At 38.3% G+C, this 17,934-nt stretch overlaps 1 protein-coding gene across 4 annotated transcripts in view; it reads left to right on the top strand.

The window, feature by feature from the left end:
* Positions 1-17,347, top strand: part of errfi1a (ERBB receptor feedback inhibitor 1a) — a 62,746-nt gene extending 45,399 nt beyond the window's left edge. Inside the window, exons 2-5 of one of the 4 annotated variants that reach the window (XM_081357507.1) lie at positions 473-644; positions 13,303-13,501; positions 13,683-13,765; positions 14,465-17,347. In XM_081357507.1, coding sequence (XP_081213633.1) covers positions 13,353-13,501; positions 13,683-13,765; positions 14,465-15,588 — 1,356 coding nt within the window. In that variant the 5' untranslated portion in view covers positions 473-644; positions 13,303-13,352 and the 3' untranslated portion in view covers positions 15,589-17,347. Of the gene's footprint in view, positions 1-472; positions 645-9,005; positions 9,163-13,302; positions 13,502-13,682; positions 13,766-14,464 lie in introns of those variants that run through there. The other 3 variants (XM_081357509.1, XM_081357508.1, XM_081357506.1) reach the window with 3 other exon arrangements.
* The last annotated feature ends 587 nt before the right edge of the window (positions 17,348-17,934 follow it).

Genomic DNA, 17,934 nt, shown 5'->3' on the forward strand with positions numbered 1-17,934 from the left:
TGTAACGATAGGATTTAAGCACTGAATCAATCATCCAAAAACTCCCACTGTTGGATTTCATTTTTGCCTTTTGCCACAAAACACTGTTGTCGTGCAAATGAACAGCCAGAACACATTAAAAGTTTTCTGTTTTCAGTTCAAACGGTCCCTAAGTTAATAACTAATGATCTTTGCAATGGAAGTGAATCAATCAAAACTAACGTTAGCTGGACAATAACTTTATTCTAGAGCTGCTGTAAGGCCAAAACAATCTCTGTTACTTTAATTTCCTATTATCACTGTAAAGCTGCTTTGAAACCATCTATATTGTTAAAAGCGCTGTATAAATGTTTTGTTTTGTGGCAAAAGGCAAAAATGAAATCCAACAGTGGGAGTTTTTGGATGATGACTTGATTTGACTTGACTTAGCAAGCACCACTAATTAAAAGCTTAATAGTGTTCCTTCTTTGTTTTTTATTTGGCCGTAAAACAGGGATAAAGGAGACTGACTTGTGTCGGGACATTCCTGATTAGACCGCAGTTGCTGGATTATAGTCTTCCTCTCTATGACTCTGTCTGATGTGGAGACACCGTCAACCGACAGGCATTTCCATCCTGCGAACCGTCTAAGAGAGACAGACAGAAGATGTGAGGAAACGTGGGAGGTGAGCCACATGTGAGACACTGTGTCATTATCATAAAGAACGTCCTTAGGTTTTTGATATTGTCAAGGGAGATTCACTAAAGATGCCTAGCATCCACCCTAGTCGAGTTTTGCACCACTCAAATGTTCTTCAACCAATGTAAAACTATCTGTAAGTTGCAAATATGATGCACTCTGTCATTAGAAGCATGTCAATGTGACAGAGCAAGAGCAAAGAAAGAAAAAGAGTAAGATAAATGAGACGGCTCACACTCTTTATGTCATAACACATGATGCTGCTGCCAGCAAGTCAGAAAGCAGCATTTTCTGAACCGACCAAACACACCCTCGCATGAACAAGCACAGCTCCGCCCCTTTACTATTGATTCCTGACCTTTGCTTGAACGAGCGCAGCACTCGTCTGAAATGAAAAAACAAACAGACAGAACGAAACAAAACCCCCACGCTTTATCACTGAGCTGGACATCGATGTGTCTTAAAGATCATTTCCAGGAAGTCGACCCTATTAATTGCTTGTGAGAAAATGATTAATTTTCGGCGTGGGTGGAAGAAAAGGTTGAGTAAGGTTTCTGTAATCATTGTCGGTGTTGTAATATGAAAATGTAGAGGCACTTGAGTGTGTGTCTGAGTTGTGCATAAGCATGTCTGCCAGGCTAACGTCCTTACAATATTGACTAAACAAATTTAAATCAGACCGCCTGGCGCTATCATCATCATCATCATCATCATCGTAATCAAACATTTGTTATAGTTTGACTGTGTAAACCAGGCCACATGTTAGAGGCAGAGCTTGTCCAACATGTAAAGTTTATATATCCATCTACGCATAATCAATCAGATGTTTGCTCTCACTCAAATAAAACAAAGTTTTCCAGCTTCATTAGTTCTTGCTTATGCTGCAATAGACAGTGTAAGGGAAAAGACTACATTTTTGTCATTTCTGGAGAAATGCTTTTACTAAATGGTGAATGCCTGTGCAAAACTCATTGTCACTATGCTAGACTGGTGTTTTTTGGTTGCCAGAGCAATGCTAATAATTAGATCCTATTAGATACGATTTTTACCGTATATGGGAACTTATACCCGTTTTTACCACAGCACTTTACAGTCTTTTACCATTAAAATTACAGTTATTTGTTTCAGTGTAGGGTGTTCTTGGTGGTTTCTATGTGTTGTTTTGCCAATAAACATCCAAAAGAAAATGTTTATTGCATTCTGGCTCAAGTCCCTCCTTCAGTGTAAGTATATTTTGTCCGTTTTATCACACACAAGATGAAAATCGTAAGATTACTTATCTCACCTCATCATGCCCACGTGATTTGAAGTATTTGAATTCATGTGTGTAGCACTAAAAAGTTGAATACTTAGGGTTACTAAGTATGACTTTTTTGGTATAATAAACTCTAAAACAGCTTGCATGATTTTTATCCATCTCACATGAGGAGCTCAATTCATTGGCTTCTCTCCTTATCTTCAGGTTGAACTTTGATCCTGTCTTTGGGAATGTGCACAGTAATATTACATCAACAGGTGAAGGCCTTAACCTGGTAACCTCATGAATGGTGATTCACCCCTTTCCCTCATGATGGCACACCCTTTCCAAGTGGAAATCCATGACAATATACCAGCATGTCACACATGTGGTTTTGTAAAGATAGGCCATCTCCACCAGATTTAATCAACAGGTGTAAGAATCTTCTGTACATATGGAGATGGTTTGAATTGGTGCTGTGTGTTGCTCTTTTAAATCTCAAGAGAATTGGATTCTCTTTAAATCATTTAATTTGTTGTATAGGTGTTTCATTGGGAGAAATAGAGGCAAACAATAAGAGGAAATAGATATGAAATGAATGCGATCTCAGATTGTTTCGTGAGAAAAAAAACGAGATCACTGATTTAAGACTTGAAAAATCTGAGACTTTGACACATTGATCTCTTTTGAAACTCTAGAGGAGACACTTGAGATAAGTAAGGGTCTTTTTCTCTGAAGAAAAATGTGAGAAATGCTCTCCATTTCAGCTCATTGCTGTCAAGAAGATTTGTGAGAGATCTAATTTTAATTTTTCTTTAACACGGGGATTTGAATCAGATTCAGATATCTGGAATAGAGTAGCTTCTTCAAACTAGTCAGCATGTCATCAAAGTCGACTCTTTATTTTCTCAACACACGGTTCTAGTCTTTTTGTGAGTCTTTGTCATTGCATATTATTCCAAAGAAAACCACGATTGGTATCTTTCACCAGAATGTAGTGTCTCTGCTGCTCCAGTTCCAACTTCCTGGCATATTTTTCGAAATCTATTTTTTTCTCATTGAATATTTTGTTCCGCTTAGCAATCTGTTGCATTATGAGATCAAAATTGTTGTCTTTAAGCTTAACCTTTTTTCACCTTGTTAAAAATACACAATGTAACTCTAGGTCCCTTTAGCGGTTAAAAAAAACAAAACTGCATGTGTTTTGTGGAAGAACAGTGTTTTAGTTGTGTTTCGGTTCTGTGTGACTATCGGGATGAATATGACCCTTCATAAAAGATAACGCTTTACAATGAAATTACAATGAACAATTTCCAGGCAATTTATCTGTTCAATAAAATACCTTACTCACCTGTTGAGTAATAAAAATGTTATCTCAGCGTCGCTTTTACAACATTTCAAATTAGGGCTGCACAATATGTCGGTTTAGCATCGACATCACAATTTGCTCATCAGCGTTACATCGCAGGATGTGCGATATCAAGTATAGCGGTCGTAGTTGATCCGTGATCCGTACGGACCAGGCCCCACGGTTCAAAATGTGATTCAGGGGTTAAATTGTATTTTTTTTGTATTCATTTATTTAATCAGGGACAGTACACATTAATAATACATAATATGTAAAATGTGCAAGATTTAGCCAACACTGGCTGATTTTCATCCTTTGTCCCTCGGCAGGTAAATGCAAAGTTTAACCATCATAGAGGGAAAGTTTATCATTTTTATATCACTATTCTTTTTAATCACGTTTTAGGTCCTGTAAGTTTAAACATTCAAGCGATTTTAAACCATTTGAGTGCAAGAAGACGCGAAAAAGTAGTCAATTTTGAACACATGCGCTGAATTCCGTTCTCTTTCGTGTGCTTGAACGGACACATGCATGCAAAATTATGTCAAAATGTCCGTTTATATTTTATTTTAATTATATGCGAATCGTTATATTGGATCTGTGCATTCAGTCTTAAAGTAAGAGCAGCCTAATATACCCGCTAATTTTAATCATGCAACAAAATACAAAGAGAAAATCAAATTGTAGCTTTAACAAAGATTACATTTATTTAATTTATACAGTGAAGACTATGTTATTTTACATTTGATTATTCAATTTCTGTACCTGAATACTGTTTAGAATTACCTGAAAACATGCATAAATCACTGTTTTTCTATATAAATAACTTTGTTCTATTGTGTTTATCTATGCTTGTAATTTGTTTATTATTTTTTATGCAGATTCACTCCCAACAAAATCACCACAATCATTCTAGAATGTTTTCTTTCTAAAATATATCTTTTCAAGTCCTCTTGGTGAAATCGTTTTCATATTGCAATATGTATCGCAGAAAAACGAAATATTGCAATGTCAGTTTTTCCAATATTATGCAGCCCTTTTTCAAATCCCTATTTCAAATTCTCCATCTCCAAAAACTAAAGCCGATGTTGATTCTTGTTTTATTACGAGCTCTTTTCTCCAGCAGACTTTCCTCTGTTCCCCGTATGTTTAAAACGGGTGATTCTCTGGTTGATTCAGAGGTTGGAGATTTCGCTGCTCGATGTCAACCTTTCTCGCTTGTTGTGACAACTGACCTCTCATACCAGATACATGGCAAACCAGCCAGAGTAACTATTTACTGATATAATGAGACACGCACAGGTGAGTGACGTTTGTATGCAATTTCCCGCCAAAACCATCCAGGCCGCTCTAAAATATAAACACTTTTATTAGGCTTACCATAGTGAACCAGGGTAAGACAAAAACATGTTTGGGGAGAAGGATTGATGATGTAGTGATTTTGTTAACTGAACAAAAAAAGTTACATAGTGTACCTTTAAGATGTAAACTAAAAATAAAAATAAATAAATCAGACTTTATCCATTTAGAGTTATTTTAAAGCCACGTTTGCCCTTTAAAAATGGCTTTGAATCCAGATCAGTATTCATTATGCGTCTGATAGCCAACCTTACTGTGATGTTATTGTTTAAACATTTCAAGTCGGTGTTCCTTCAAGCCTGGTTAAGTGACTCTTTCTGCTCCAAAGGTGCCTGACTTTATAAGGCACTTCCTATGTGTGCATACGATTACATCATATCAACAGTGGAGTGTGTGTTCGTGGTGTGTGTGTGTATGAGAAGCGGGAGTTGGGAGGGATCTGGCAACGGTTCATGGCCGTGTTTCTATCAACACAAGGCAATCTGAGCTCAGATCAGTTCAGTTCTGTCTACACACCTGATTGCAAAGCGAGGTGCATCGAGTGACACGGGAACAGTTGACTTTTATTCATGTGACAATGCATCCTGTAGGAAAGCAATTTCGGATGGACAAACTCTGACTTTGCTGGGTTAATGTATAGACAAATGCAAATAATACTTGAACAGCTTCTAATGTGTATAAATGCATACATGCAATGCTGTTACATGAACATTTGCATTGAATGCACAGATTCACAATTCAATACAAACCATGTTGTTACGGACCCGTCTGTACACTCACAAACTTAACAAGTGCACAGCTGATTCATGCATGCATGTTCACCATTCTGTGAATCACCACTAGCACAATGTCAAAAATCGACAGTTCATTCGCTCTCCTGCTGGCCACAACTGGTCCGCTGGAATGTGTGGAATGTTCTTGAAATTATAAGGGGATTAAAGCGAGTCGGCTCATCCACGGCCAAATATCGGATGATAAGCCTGTTGGGTTTGGGGGGCCAAGGCCAGACACGGAGATTTGCAACTGTGTAACAAGCACATTTTGTTCCTGCTGCATTCCTGCCTCTCGGCTCTGTTTGTTTAGCACTTTGAGGGTTTTTTTTTGTGCGGCATTGTGTTTGACCGTATGCAAAGCTTCACTCTTAGTATACAAGTTAAAGTAGTGAGCTGCCAGATTTTATTTAACACTTTTAAAATATTAGTTGTATTTAGTGGTGGGTTCATACAGACTAAACCAATGCAGCTTGTTATAAAAAAAAAAAAAAAACATGAAAACATAACCCATGTTTGTCCTAATTTTAGCTTGTATTTAATGTATTCTGGGTTGCATGTTCTCTTATCTCAAGAAGTTTTCATGGTTTTTGAGGATGAGGGAATGTCACTCATCTTGTCCAAGTTGGCCTGGATATTTGAACTGAATTTGTACCGGGGTTATTATCGTTATCTAAAACATGTCTGTTAATTAAAATAAAGCTAAAATAAAACTTAAATAAATATAAGTTGAAAACTTAAACTAAATGAAAATGAGAAACATTACCTTGCTAATAAGACTGAAATAAGTTGAAGCACTAAAATTATTAACTGTAAATAAACTACTATAATTGAGGGGCCATTTACACGACACTGTTTTCAACCAAAAATGGAAATTTTTTAGCCTGGTTAAAACCAGACCATTCTCAGTAGTAACTGAGTTATGGTCTGGCAAAGCTTCATTAATAACTAATTTCCAATGGACATCGCTCAAGTGCCTCTGGGCGCAATTGGATAGACCTAAAACCAATCAGAGCGATCGTCATCGTGTAAAGCCGTATGCTGCGTCCCAATTCGCCTAAGTTGCACTACGCCATAAAAGTATGTACTCTTTTTGTGAAGAAAAGGTATTTACTTTTGAATGTGTAGCAAAAAAGTAGGCAAGCTTTGGGACATACTACTTCGTCATCTTTATCGGACGGATCTGTCGCGTGCATCCTGTCATTTAAACTGTCTTGTCAATCATCTTGTCACAGTTAAAATCCTCTATTAAATCTAATTTAATGTCCTACCGTTTCGGAGAGAAATGTAGTAGCACGTTCATCTGCCAGTGGGTCTTTCATGGAGACTGTCCTCATGTGTTTGCAATTTGAATATAATAATGCATTTAAAAGTTGCTGCGCTTCACCAACGGACGTCGCTCTATGGGCGCAATTGGATAAACCTAAAACCAATCAGAGCGATCGTCATTGTGTAAAGCCCGCCCCAACATTTCTGATTGGTGCCGCGATTTCGACGGATTAGAAATGGGCTTGAATGGGGTCTTTGCCAGACTACTTGCAGAGCAAATCTAAATTTGCCGGAAGTTGTCTGGGTTTTCCCAGGCTAGAAATTTGTATGTGTTTTGGCTGCTTAATTATCAATAAAAATTATAATAAAATGACTTGAGCACATAGTTAAATTATGCAAAATAATGAAATACTAATGAACTAAAATTAACATGAAAACTAAATTTATAAAATGAAAGCTAAGAAATAAAACAAAAATAACACTAATTTGCACCCAACTGCAGTAGTTTTTTATTGGACACAGCTTTCGACTTCAACAACAAAAGGTATGAGAACTGTTTTTCCAAGTTGACAAGCCTGTAACATTTCATCTTACTATTCATCTCATGTACACATGGGCATCTGGATAAGACTCAATCAGATGTGTTATATATGATATACAACAGCTGTTATCTACACCACAGACCATAATGAAGAGACATCACCAATATCCATCTAGCCTGCAGACAATACGGGCTCCATCTCGACAGCCAGGTAAATATAATGCAGCAGTAAAACATCGCAGTGTTTGCTGTGTGTTCTTTCTTATCAGCAATGGAGCCAGCTTTATGTCTGTCCCAATGTCTGTGTGGATTCACCGGGCCGTGTTCCCTTCTTTTCTTCATTCAGTGCATTATATGCCTCTCTTTGCACGTCTCACTGAGGTTCTTTAGCCTTGTATGGTCTCTTCTGTCTGTTCAAATAAGTCTTCTTGACTCTGGACTGTCATGTCATGTTGGCAGTCTGTCTCTAATGTTTATTTACTGTGATGTCTGCCTCAAAGCCACATTTTTTATACTTTATGGTTATGTCATGTTTTAATATTTCTGATGCACAGGTTTTTGTTTAAACTCTGAAACAAACCCTAAATAATCTATTTTCTGACTCAGTTATTGTGTTTTTAATAATAGAGAGGAAAAGGGGATTTCAATTTTAATAGCGCTTTACTTTGGGGGAAAACAAAGACAAGTTTCTATTTAGGCAAAAATACAACATTTGTTAAGACTAATAGTCTAAACTCTAAAAAAAAGGTTTATCTTTTTGGAAATGCATTTTTGTTTACTGTTGTGGATTAGTGGATATGTGCTGAGATATATAAATATATATATATATATATATATATATAGAGAGAGAGAGAGAGAGAGAGAGAGAGAGAGAGAGAGAGAGAGAGAGAGAGAGAGAGAGAGAGAGAGAGAGAGAGAGAGAGATAGATAGATAGATAGATAGATAGAGTCTTTGGTGTCACATGATCCTTCAGAAATCATTCTAATATTTTTTTTCAGGACTCTTTGATGAATAGAAAGTTCAAAAGAACTGCTTTTATTCAAAATAGAAATCTTTTCTAACAAAATAAGTCTTTACTATCACTTTTTATCAATTTAACACATCCTTGCTGAATAAAAGTATTCAATAAATAAATTACTGATCCCAAACTTTTGAACAGGAGTGTATATTGTTACAAAATATTGATATTTTAAGTAAAAGCTGTTCTTTTAAAAGTTTTATTCATCAAAGAATCCTGAAAAACAGTATCACATGTTATAAAAAAAAAATTAGGCAGCACAACTGTTTCAAACATTGATAATAAATCATCGTATTAGAATGATTTCTGAAGGATCATGTGACACTGAAGACTGGAGTAATGATACTGAAAATTCAGCTTTGCATCACAGAAATGAATTATATTTTAAAGTATATTAAAATAGAAAAGCATTATTTTAAATTGTAATAATATTTCACAATATTGCTGGTTTTTTTCCACTATTTTGATCAAATAAATTCAGGCTTGATGAGCACAAGAGACTTCTTTCAAAAACAGTACTGTTTCCAAACTTTTGACCGGTACTGATGTATTTATATATATATATATATATATATATATATATATATATATATATATATATATATATATATATATATATATATATATATATATATATATATATATAAAACATATAGTCTAAACAAATACATAACACAGAAAGGGTAACACAATGATGCAGAGACATTCACACATAACACCATTGTGAGCACTGTGTCTTTAAATCCCGTCTGAAGGGGCGTGGCTTGCGCGTCCTCTGACTGCAGTGAGCATTTAAAGCACCGCGCACACTGAGACCCGTTTAACGAACCTCTCGACCGCTGTAATGAAAGTCCTCGCGCATCCATAGAGATACAGTACAGCTTTCAAACGGACCGAACGGGATCATTACGGCACTATGAACATTTAACACCGGACACCTAGAATCTAACCGGAGATTAAGGTGAATTTTAATGTGTTTGCTACAGTGTTTGTGGTCTGTCTGTCTGTCTGTCTGTCTCGCTATGTGTGTGTGTGCGTGCGTGAATGAGTGTTGATGACGACAGTGACGTGTGTAACGATATTATCTGATTCTGTGACAGGCCATCAGATAAAGAGTGTGTGTTCATTTAGGAGGGAAGCACAGGAACAGTTTGATTTATTTATTTATTAATTAATTATTTAATTTAGATTTTCATTTATTTTTTTTATTTTTAAGCGTTTGTTATCATAATAACAACAAAACTGATGATTATCAGCTGACAAAAATCCCATTGCAGTGTCATAACATGTGACGTTGAAATACATGTTGCTTCATCGCGTGGAACATCAGTCTTTTTTCTGAAAGAAATGCGTGAGGTGTGTTTCGTCAGGTGTGATAGAGTTTAAGTGACTCATCCCGCCAGTTTGCGGAAGCGGACAGGTAGATCGGGTATGGTTGCCTAGAAACCGCGGCGGGGTGTGAACGCACGAGACTGTCTCTCCTTCATACCGTCCTTACACTGTCATATTGGTAGTTTGTCGGGATGCAGATATTTCGTAATTTGTGTCCATGTACAATGACTTTACACTTTATTATTGGACCTCTTTTTTAAATATTTTTTGTTGTTGGTCAAAATAAGGGGACGTAATGGGTGTTTGTGTTCTGAATATGTACAGATTACAGTAGATGTGCATTAGAACCGCTTTTGAAGTGCTGTGTGTTCATAAGCAGTTTTTCAGGTATTTCCATCAGATCCATTGTATTCTACTCTGTCAAGAACATGTCCACATTTCACTGCAAAATTCAGACATTAGCCTATATATTGCATGAAGGAAATGAAGCCTATTTTGAGAACCACACTATTTTTGCTAACACTTTACATTAAGGTCCCATTAGTTAATGTTATAGAAACGAGTTAATAACAATACAGCCTATTATTGTTTGTTTGTGTTAGCTCTGGTTAATTTAATATTAATAATAGGCTAACAGATACAAATTTTCTTTTTAATAATGTGTTTGTGCATCTTGGAATGAACTACAATGAATAAATGCTTTAGAATTGTTCTTCATTGTTAGTTCATGTTAACAAATGGAACCTTACTGTAAAGTTAAAGTATTTTATTTTCACTCTGACATGATTTTCACAATAATCAAGTCATCCGAATGTAAAAATGTCTTGTTTTCTGTACTTTTATTTACTGTAATGCAAAAAAAAAAAAGAAAATGAATATTTATTGTATCATTGCAGTATATGTTGAATGTGGCCCTAATGCTGATTTAAATAAATAAATAAATGTGCTTAATTGTCATGACCATAATGTCACAATCTTAGTAATACTAAAATAAGCTTTGAGTGAAAAGTGATGCATTTCTTGCTCAATGCAACCAAATATTTCCATAATCAGATTTAAATGCAAAAGAGGGTATAGAATTAGTAAATGTGTGTCTAGAAGTGTTTTGAAGGAGGTTTTATGGGGCTTACGCCACAGCGAAAAACATTTGGCACGCTTTGTTTACTTAACGTCTGTGCAACACACTGGCATTGTCTTCCCTAAAGCATTGAGAAATGTCTGTGCCGGACACTAGGAAGTCTGTCCGTCTTGCACCTGTTGTGAGAGGAAGCGCTTGTCCCGTGGGTTTCTTTATCACAGATCAGGTTGCATTGTGTGCTCATAGTGACCGTATCCAAGGTCCAAAGCTTTCAGGAGGCAGAACTGCTTGCATTTATGCACCGGATCAGGGACGGTCAACAGAAATGCACGTCCCTGTTTAAGCACATATCCATTTATAAAGTGGCATTGCATTGCTTTCTCTGACTACTCTGTATTGGTTATTCTTGAAATGTGTAATATTGATTAAATTGCAAGATCCTGTTAATGCACTTGTTGCATATCACACTCCGCTCTGCAGAAATGCATTGCCTTGTGAAACAGCCCTGCAATAAATTGTTCTATAAAAATGCTAATTGCTCTGTAATAGGGGACATGAGTTGTTTTATCTCTGGAAGACTGTCGTAATGTTGGTGATTTGATAGCTTGTGAGCGTGATATGTGTTTGTAAGCTAAAACCAGGATGAACCTTGCCTCCAGGTCCATCACTCTTCAAGTTCTCAAGGGTGTAAAGCTGGTTTCTCAAAGAGTGAAAAGTGTTTTATTGGATTCTGCTCCAGAAGCAACTGCTGTAGACCATCTCTAGTGTTACACTAAATAGTAATAGTAGATGCAATTTCCTTTAAACATAAGATGTGTTCCCAAGGCTGGAAATTTGAGACTGATTTGCATATATAATTTGATATTAGACTTCCTCTGTGAGAATAGCATTTGCACAAGATTCTCAGAATGTCATTGTGCTTGCAGACAAAATTACAGTGCAATATTTCATCCAACACAGAAAACTGACAAATTGTGTACAACAGTATTTTTTGAGCAAGAGTCTTGCAGTGAAATGTGGCTGTTTTGTATGTGTGTGTGTGAGAGCATTGAGTTTGGCACTATCCTCAAGGCTTTTGGGGCATACATGTCGTTTAGTGCTGTCAAACTGAACGCTTGTCATACCACAGGCTGTGAAGCTCAGCAGAATGTTGCTCAATGTTCTCTGAAAGAGCGCGACTGGAGTCCCGTGCACATGGCTGACTGCATTGCAAAGCGAGGGGAAGCGAGGAGGAGGAGGAGGTGCATTGGATGGTGTGCTCCATAAACAACTAGACAAAATGTCTCGGTTTTTCCACAACAACAACAAAACCATTGCAATGATCTCAATTAGGTTTGAATGTTCGGTAACACTTTAGTTTAGGGTCCAGTTCTCATTGCTTATTAGCATGCATATTACTAGGATATTGGCTGGTTATTAGAAGGCCTACTTATAAAACACATATTAATGCTTGATTCTGCATTACCATATTCTACATCCCCTAATCCGTCCCAATACCTTAACTTAACAACTACCTTACTTACTATTAATAACCAGTAATTAGGAGTTTAGGAGAGGCAAAGGTTGTAGTTAATAGTGAGATTTCACTGGAAAATTTCACTGCTCAAAGGTTGCTCTCTCATAGGAGACTGAATGGAGCTCTTGGCTGTATTTTTTTCTAAAAAAGTATCTTCCTGTAGTTAAATCAGTAGAGCAAGGCACTAGCAACACTAAGGTCATGGGTTTGATTCCCAGGGAAAGCAAGAACTGATAAAAAATGTGTACCTTGAATGCAATACATGTCGGTTTGGATAAAAGCGTCTGCCGGATGCATAATTGTAAATCTTGGACGTTTCTCTTAAAGGCACACTATGCAGTTTCCGTTTTTCTCAAACAGCGACCCCTAGAGTCGCAGTGGAGTACTTGTGTATAACGTTACTGTCGTAAATACCACTCACGCAGAGAGTCGCGCTTTCTTCGTTTTCTTCGTCGACTCTGCCATGATTCATGTCTGAAATGCGTGCTAGTGTCTTCCATAGAGGCTGCTTCATATGTTGTTGATGTATGTGACGTCGTGCCGTAAAGCAAGTCGTGATTCTCGCGAGATTTGTCGGGACGCCACCTCTCAAACTTTGCTGGTTTTGCCAGCGGCTTCCCCCACCTGCTTTGCTATCGGGATGATTCGCCCTACTACGAGTTCGCTTACCATTGAAAATATTTCAAAGCTGTTTTATTACATAGTGTACCTTTTAAAATTCATTAACAGAAATGAAAATGGACACAAAAAGACGATAGCGGATGTACAGTAAGAGTAGAGAGTTAGGCTATATAATTGAAGTGGATCAGTTTGATTTTGAAATGTTTGAGTACATATTGAGATCTTTTGAGTTTAAACCATTGTGTCTCCTCTTGAGTTTCAGAAGAGACCTTAACGTGAGAGATTAGTAGGGCATTTTTCCTCAGAAAGTCTCAATTTGATCTCCATAAGAGCAAAAAATTAATGTTACAAAGATCTCCTTTGAGTTGTGTCCTATTTCAATCATAAGCTCAGTGTAAGAGCTCTTGTGAAACTCTAGATAAGAGGCATTACAATGTAGGTCCTTTTCTCTTTAAGAAAGAAAATCTGAGAAGCAGGAGACTACATTTAATCGTATTCCTCTGTAGGAGGTGTTACAGAGATTCATACTCTTGTCCTTTATGGCTGTGTTTCAGGTACAGGCCAGCAGCTGCCAGCTTGGCGGGAGGAACATTTCCTGGCCTGAATGCGAACCGACTGCAGCTGGAGCATGTCCACTGCAGGCTTGACTGCCCAGGAGATCTGTTTACCCGCGCAAAGCCTTTTCCTGCGGGGCAGCCATTGGCATAGCATGGCCGGAGCTAAGCCCTCTTGGAAATACCATGATCTACATAAGTGAGTGCAAATTTTTCACATGTTTTCAGAGTTGAAAATTGATTAGTTTTATAAAACCCTGGACATGCACTGCATGACTGAACAGAAAAACAGGAAATGCTCTGCAACATGTTTTTCATGATGTTAATGAACCTTGGATTTGTGCATCAATCTGATTAGCTTTCCTGTTCTTAATTTGCAGTTTATGCTTCACCATTGATTCTTCTAGGGATTTTAACCATCAATCCCAGCAACAGGTGCTGCCGTCATTTTCAGGAGCGGACAGTAAGTAACATAAGTCTCATCATTATTAAAAGTTCACTCAAAAATCACTCCCCCTTAAACTTTTATGGTCTATTTTTTTCCAACATTTTTGTTTTTAATACATAAAAAGAATTGATAGCAACCATGTCTGTCAGGCTCCAAGAAGAACAAAAGCACCAAAAAAAACCTTAAAATTAGTAGACTATACACCATGTAACATATTCGAGAAGACTAATTTAGTGAAATATAGTGTGTGATACTTTTATGCTGCTTTTATTGCAATTTTTTGTCCTTTTTGGAGATGGACAGAGGTGAATGGTCTGTGTATTGAAAGAGCTGCATGAGGGTCCAAAACTATCCTCTTGTATTTTAGTATATTGGTTTGCAACGACTTGAAGTAAACAATGATTGTATTTAAATATTTTGGTGAACTATTCCTTAAACTTGTGTACTAGAGTGTGCTAGCAACACCAAGGTCACGGGTTTGATTCCCAGGGAATGCAAAAGTGCCTGCCAAATGTAAAATAACTTAATGTAATACTGTTGGAGAAAATCATCAGCTTTAAGGGGAAGTGCAATTTTTGTTCCACTTGCGGCTACATCTTTAACACTCTGTTGACAGTGTGGTTATTTGTGTAGTTTGCATAAAAGAACAATTGATTAATTTCAGTCTTAAAAATGGCTGTATTCTCATTCTCTGCCATCTTTCCATTCAAACAGAAGAGCGGACTCATCTTCAATCAGCAAACAGCCCAGGAGGCCAGCCCTTGCCCCCCAAAAAGCCTAGACCTTCCCAGCTCACCTTGCACACGGACCTTTCTACGTCAAGCTCTGCCAAAAACGACCAAGTGGTTCCCTGCTTTCAACGTCTAACCGTATCTGACTGCATCAGTCCTCCCCAGACGCCCAGCCGAGTCACCAAACCCCTTCCCCCAATTCCCGGTTCAGCTGAGCTTTCCCCGGATCAGGCTGTGGACAGTGAAGTAGAGTTCTTCAACGGAGATGACAATCGCTGCCTGGTTTCCGAACCTTGCTCCAAACAGTCTCCTTTCCGGTACGGAATGCCTAGTAGGAGGAGTTTCAGGGGCTGTGGACAGATTAACTACGCCTACTTTGAAGGTCCAACATCCCAGCAGAAGCAACAGCCACAGCCACAGAAGTTGAGGCAGGAGCGGGAAACCCAGCAGAGGGAACAGGAGCTCCGCGACCACCACCAGCAACAGCAGCAGAACTGTCTCAGACAGCAGGAACGTACGCAAAGAAAGCTTCGGCGCTCCCATTCTGGCCCTGCCGGCTGCTTCAACAAACCCACCTCCTTCCGACTATCCAGTCACCACTGGAATACACAAGGCCTGGATAAACCAGAAGTTCCTCCGAGAGTTCCTATTCCCCCACGACCTATCAAAACGGGAGACTACCGGCGCTGGTCAGCTGAAGTCTCATCGGGAGCCAACAGTGACGATGACCGACCTCCCAAAGTTCCCCCTAGAGAACCTTTTTCCGCCAGTAGTTCCCGCACCCCGAGCCCAAAGAGCCTCCCAATGTACCTCAACGGGATCATGCCCCCTACGCAGAGCTTTGCCCCAGATCCCAAATACGTCAGTCGCGGTCTGCAACGACAGAATAGCGAAGGCTCCCCGTGCATTCTGCCCGTCATGGAGAACGGCAGGAAAGCCAGCAACACACACTACTTCCTTTTGCCACAACGCCCACCATACCTGGACAAACATGAGAAGTATTTAACGGACAGCACAGCGAGTCAAGGTACGGATGCCTCCGATTCGAGTTCGGACTGGGACTGTCAAAGCAAAAGGAAAATGACGCACCAAATAGACTTGGTATGAAATGAGCGAGCTATCACTTGGGACACGTTTGTCCGAAGACTTTGTCGCTGCTTTGTTGCAGTTTTGCTGTAGTGCTCGGAAATTCGAGCGAGTTACGTATGAATTGCAGTTACTGGGATTTCTCTTGTTTGGAAGCCGTTCTAACAGTTCTCTTAGAGCGAGCTCGGAAATGATGTTTTTTATTTCATTGTCATGTGAAATGTAAGTGTTGAAATGATGACATGGTGCAGTTGTTGGGTATTAGCTGGTCTGGTACCTCCATACTTCAGTGTTGTAAATTTTCGTAGTCTCATTTTATATTGCATTGATGATAATCTTTATGTCTTGGAACGTTCATCTGATCATTGGGACATAGGGTCAGTAATGCTTCTGTACGTTTATGTCGTCTACCATATATGAAGTATAAAAACAGCCTGGCTTTTTTTGCGGCCGGCATTTTAAGTGAAGGTTATTCCATCTTTTTGCATTGCATACTGCATGCAAGCATGAAATCTGACACATGCACACTATTTCGCAGCTCTTCTGTTTTATTTCTCTCATCCTTTGTCAGGACACTCTTTTGTGCGCTTTTATGTGGCCTGTCTGTATAACTTGTAGTCTTGAGTGTGTGTTACATAGGAGCAGGCTAAGTATTGCTTTTCTGTTCTGTTTTCTGAGTTGAGTGTGTGAGTGATACGAGAGCTGAATGTGTTACATTTGCCCAATTTTGGCACTGCTTTTATAAGCTGCTTAAAACGGCAGCTGAAATGTTGCCCTCTGAATGAACGGAGTATTTCCGATCCCTGGCTTCTCGCTAAGGTGTAGTGTGTTCTTTTGTTGCACAAAAAGCAATACTTATAAAACCTGTGAATGTTTTTATCTCCTCTTTTAAAGTGCTGTCTCCACGTGAAGCTGTGAGCCATTGTCTAGAATAGGATTTTCTCGAGTACTACCTCCCATTATAGTTCTCGCTCTTAAATACCCAACTGCGGATTACAAAGACTCAACGAATACGATCTCCCTTGATGCATGCAAGTCCGCACGAGGAGACAATTGCCCCTGATCTGTGTTTCTTTTTGTTTTGCCCATTCCCTACAGTCAGTCATTAACACTTCCTCAATGAAAACGCATCTTCGACCGATTTTTAAGAGCTATGTGGAGTTAAAGTCCATGCGTGTTGCGTTTGGCCAAGCTCACACATACTGATCTTCCTGTTACTGTACATGCATTCCTGTTAGACGTGATTACAATGGGTGTGGGCACCTGAGACTTTGGCTGCTGGCAGCTGGTGAATGAGATGTTTTATTGTTCTATATTGTTTCCAGAACCATCGTGATAACTCAGTAAATGTAGCAAGTTCCATGCAATTTGAAAAAAAAGAAAAGAAAAGAGGAGTAAGACTATAAAAACATCCAGTTTGGAAGCTCTGAGGTCAAATACAACTTTCCACCTCACAAAGGGATTTGAACTCATTTGATGCCATGCTTTTTTTGTTTTGTTTCAACCATTTATTTTACTAGTTTCTGTATCAAAAAAATGTTTACATTGTTTTTATTTTCCTTTTGCAGTCTTACCTAAAAATGAAGGCAAGTTCAAGAAGAAATAGACATCTCTGCTGTGTTGTGTGTATATATAAAAATATATATAAAGCAAAGTGCACTGATAAAACAGTATGTTGTGATGTGTAAAAGTATTTAACATTGTCCTCTTACCCAAACTGAATAGTTCTTAGTGGATTGTATCCTTTAAAGTAATAGAAATAAATACTTATTTATGAATCAAGTTGGTTTTTATCTGATATTCTGTTGTATTTCGTTCTGTGAAGTATGTCGTATCTCTGTGGAACATAGATATAGCTGTTTTGCCTGTTTTATCACACCCACGCCCCTGCGCTCTGCCTCATTACTACTGGCCTGGCTCCAGACAGGAGGAAGGTGAACTGGTCTTTTGCACTTTTAAAGCCGATCTTGGATCAGGTCTGTGGTTTGAAGGGATGTGCGTCTTTGGAGCTGCTTTACAGGGCACTATCTAGCAAACCTGGGAATTACTCACGTAGACTGGTATTTTCTGCCTTGGTGATTGGGGAAAATGCTGTTTCTCTGGTCTTTTTTTGGCGCTAAAGCCTTGGATGAAACGATAAGCAGGTGAAATGAGCGAACTATAATGTCCAAAAACCGATCCATTTAACACATTTGGCTCGGGTAACAGGAAATGAAGTCATGCTTTTCACCTTATGCTGCATTTACCTTTTTATATTTCAGTTTTCATTTTACTTTATTGTAAGTTTGTGTTTTTTTTATTAGCTTTAATTTGTAATTTTAGTCATCTTTAGTATTTTTAATGAACTTATTTGTTTCAGTTAGTTGC

Source organism: Scardinius erythrophthalmus (genome assembly GCF_964197995.2).
Source record: "Scardinius erythrophthalmus genome assembly, chromosome: 25".
Lineage (NCBI taxonomy): Eukaryota > Metazoa > Chordata > Actinopteri > Cypriniformes > Leuciscidae > Scardinius > Scardinius erythrophthalmus.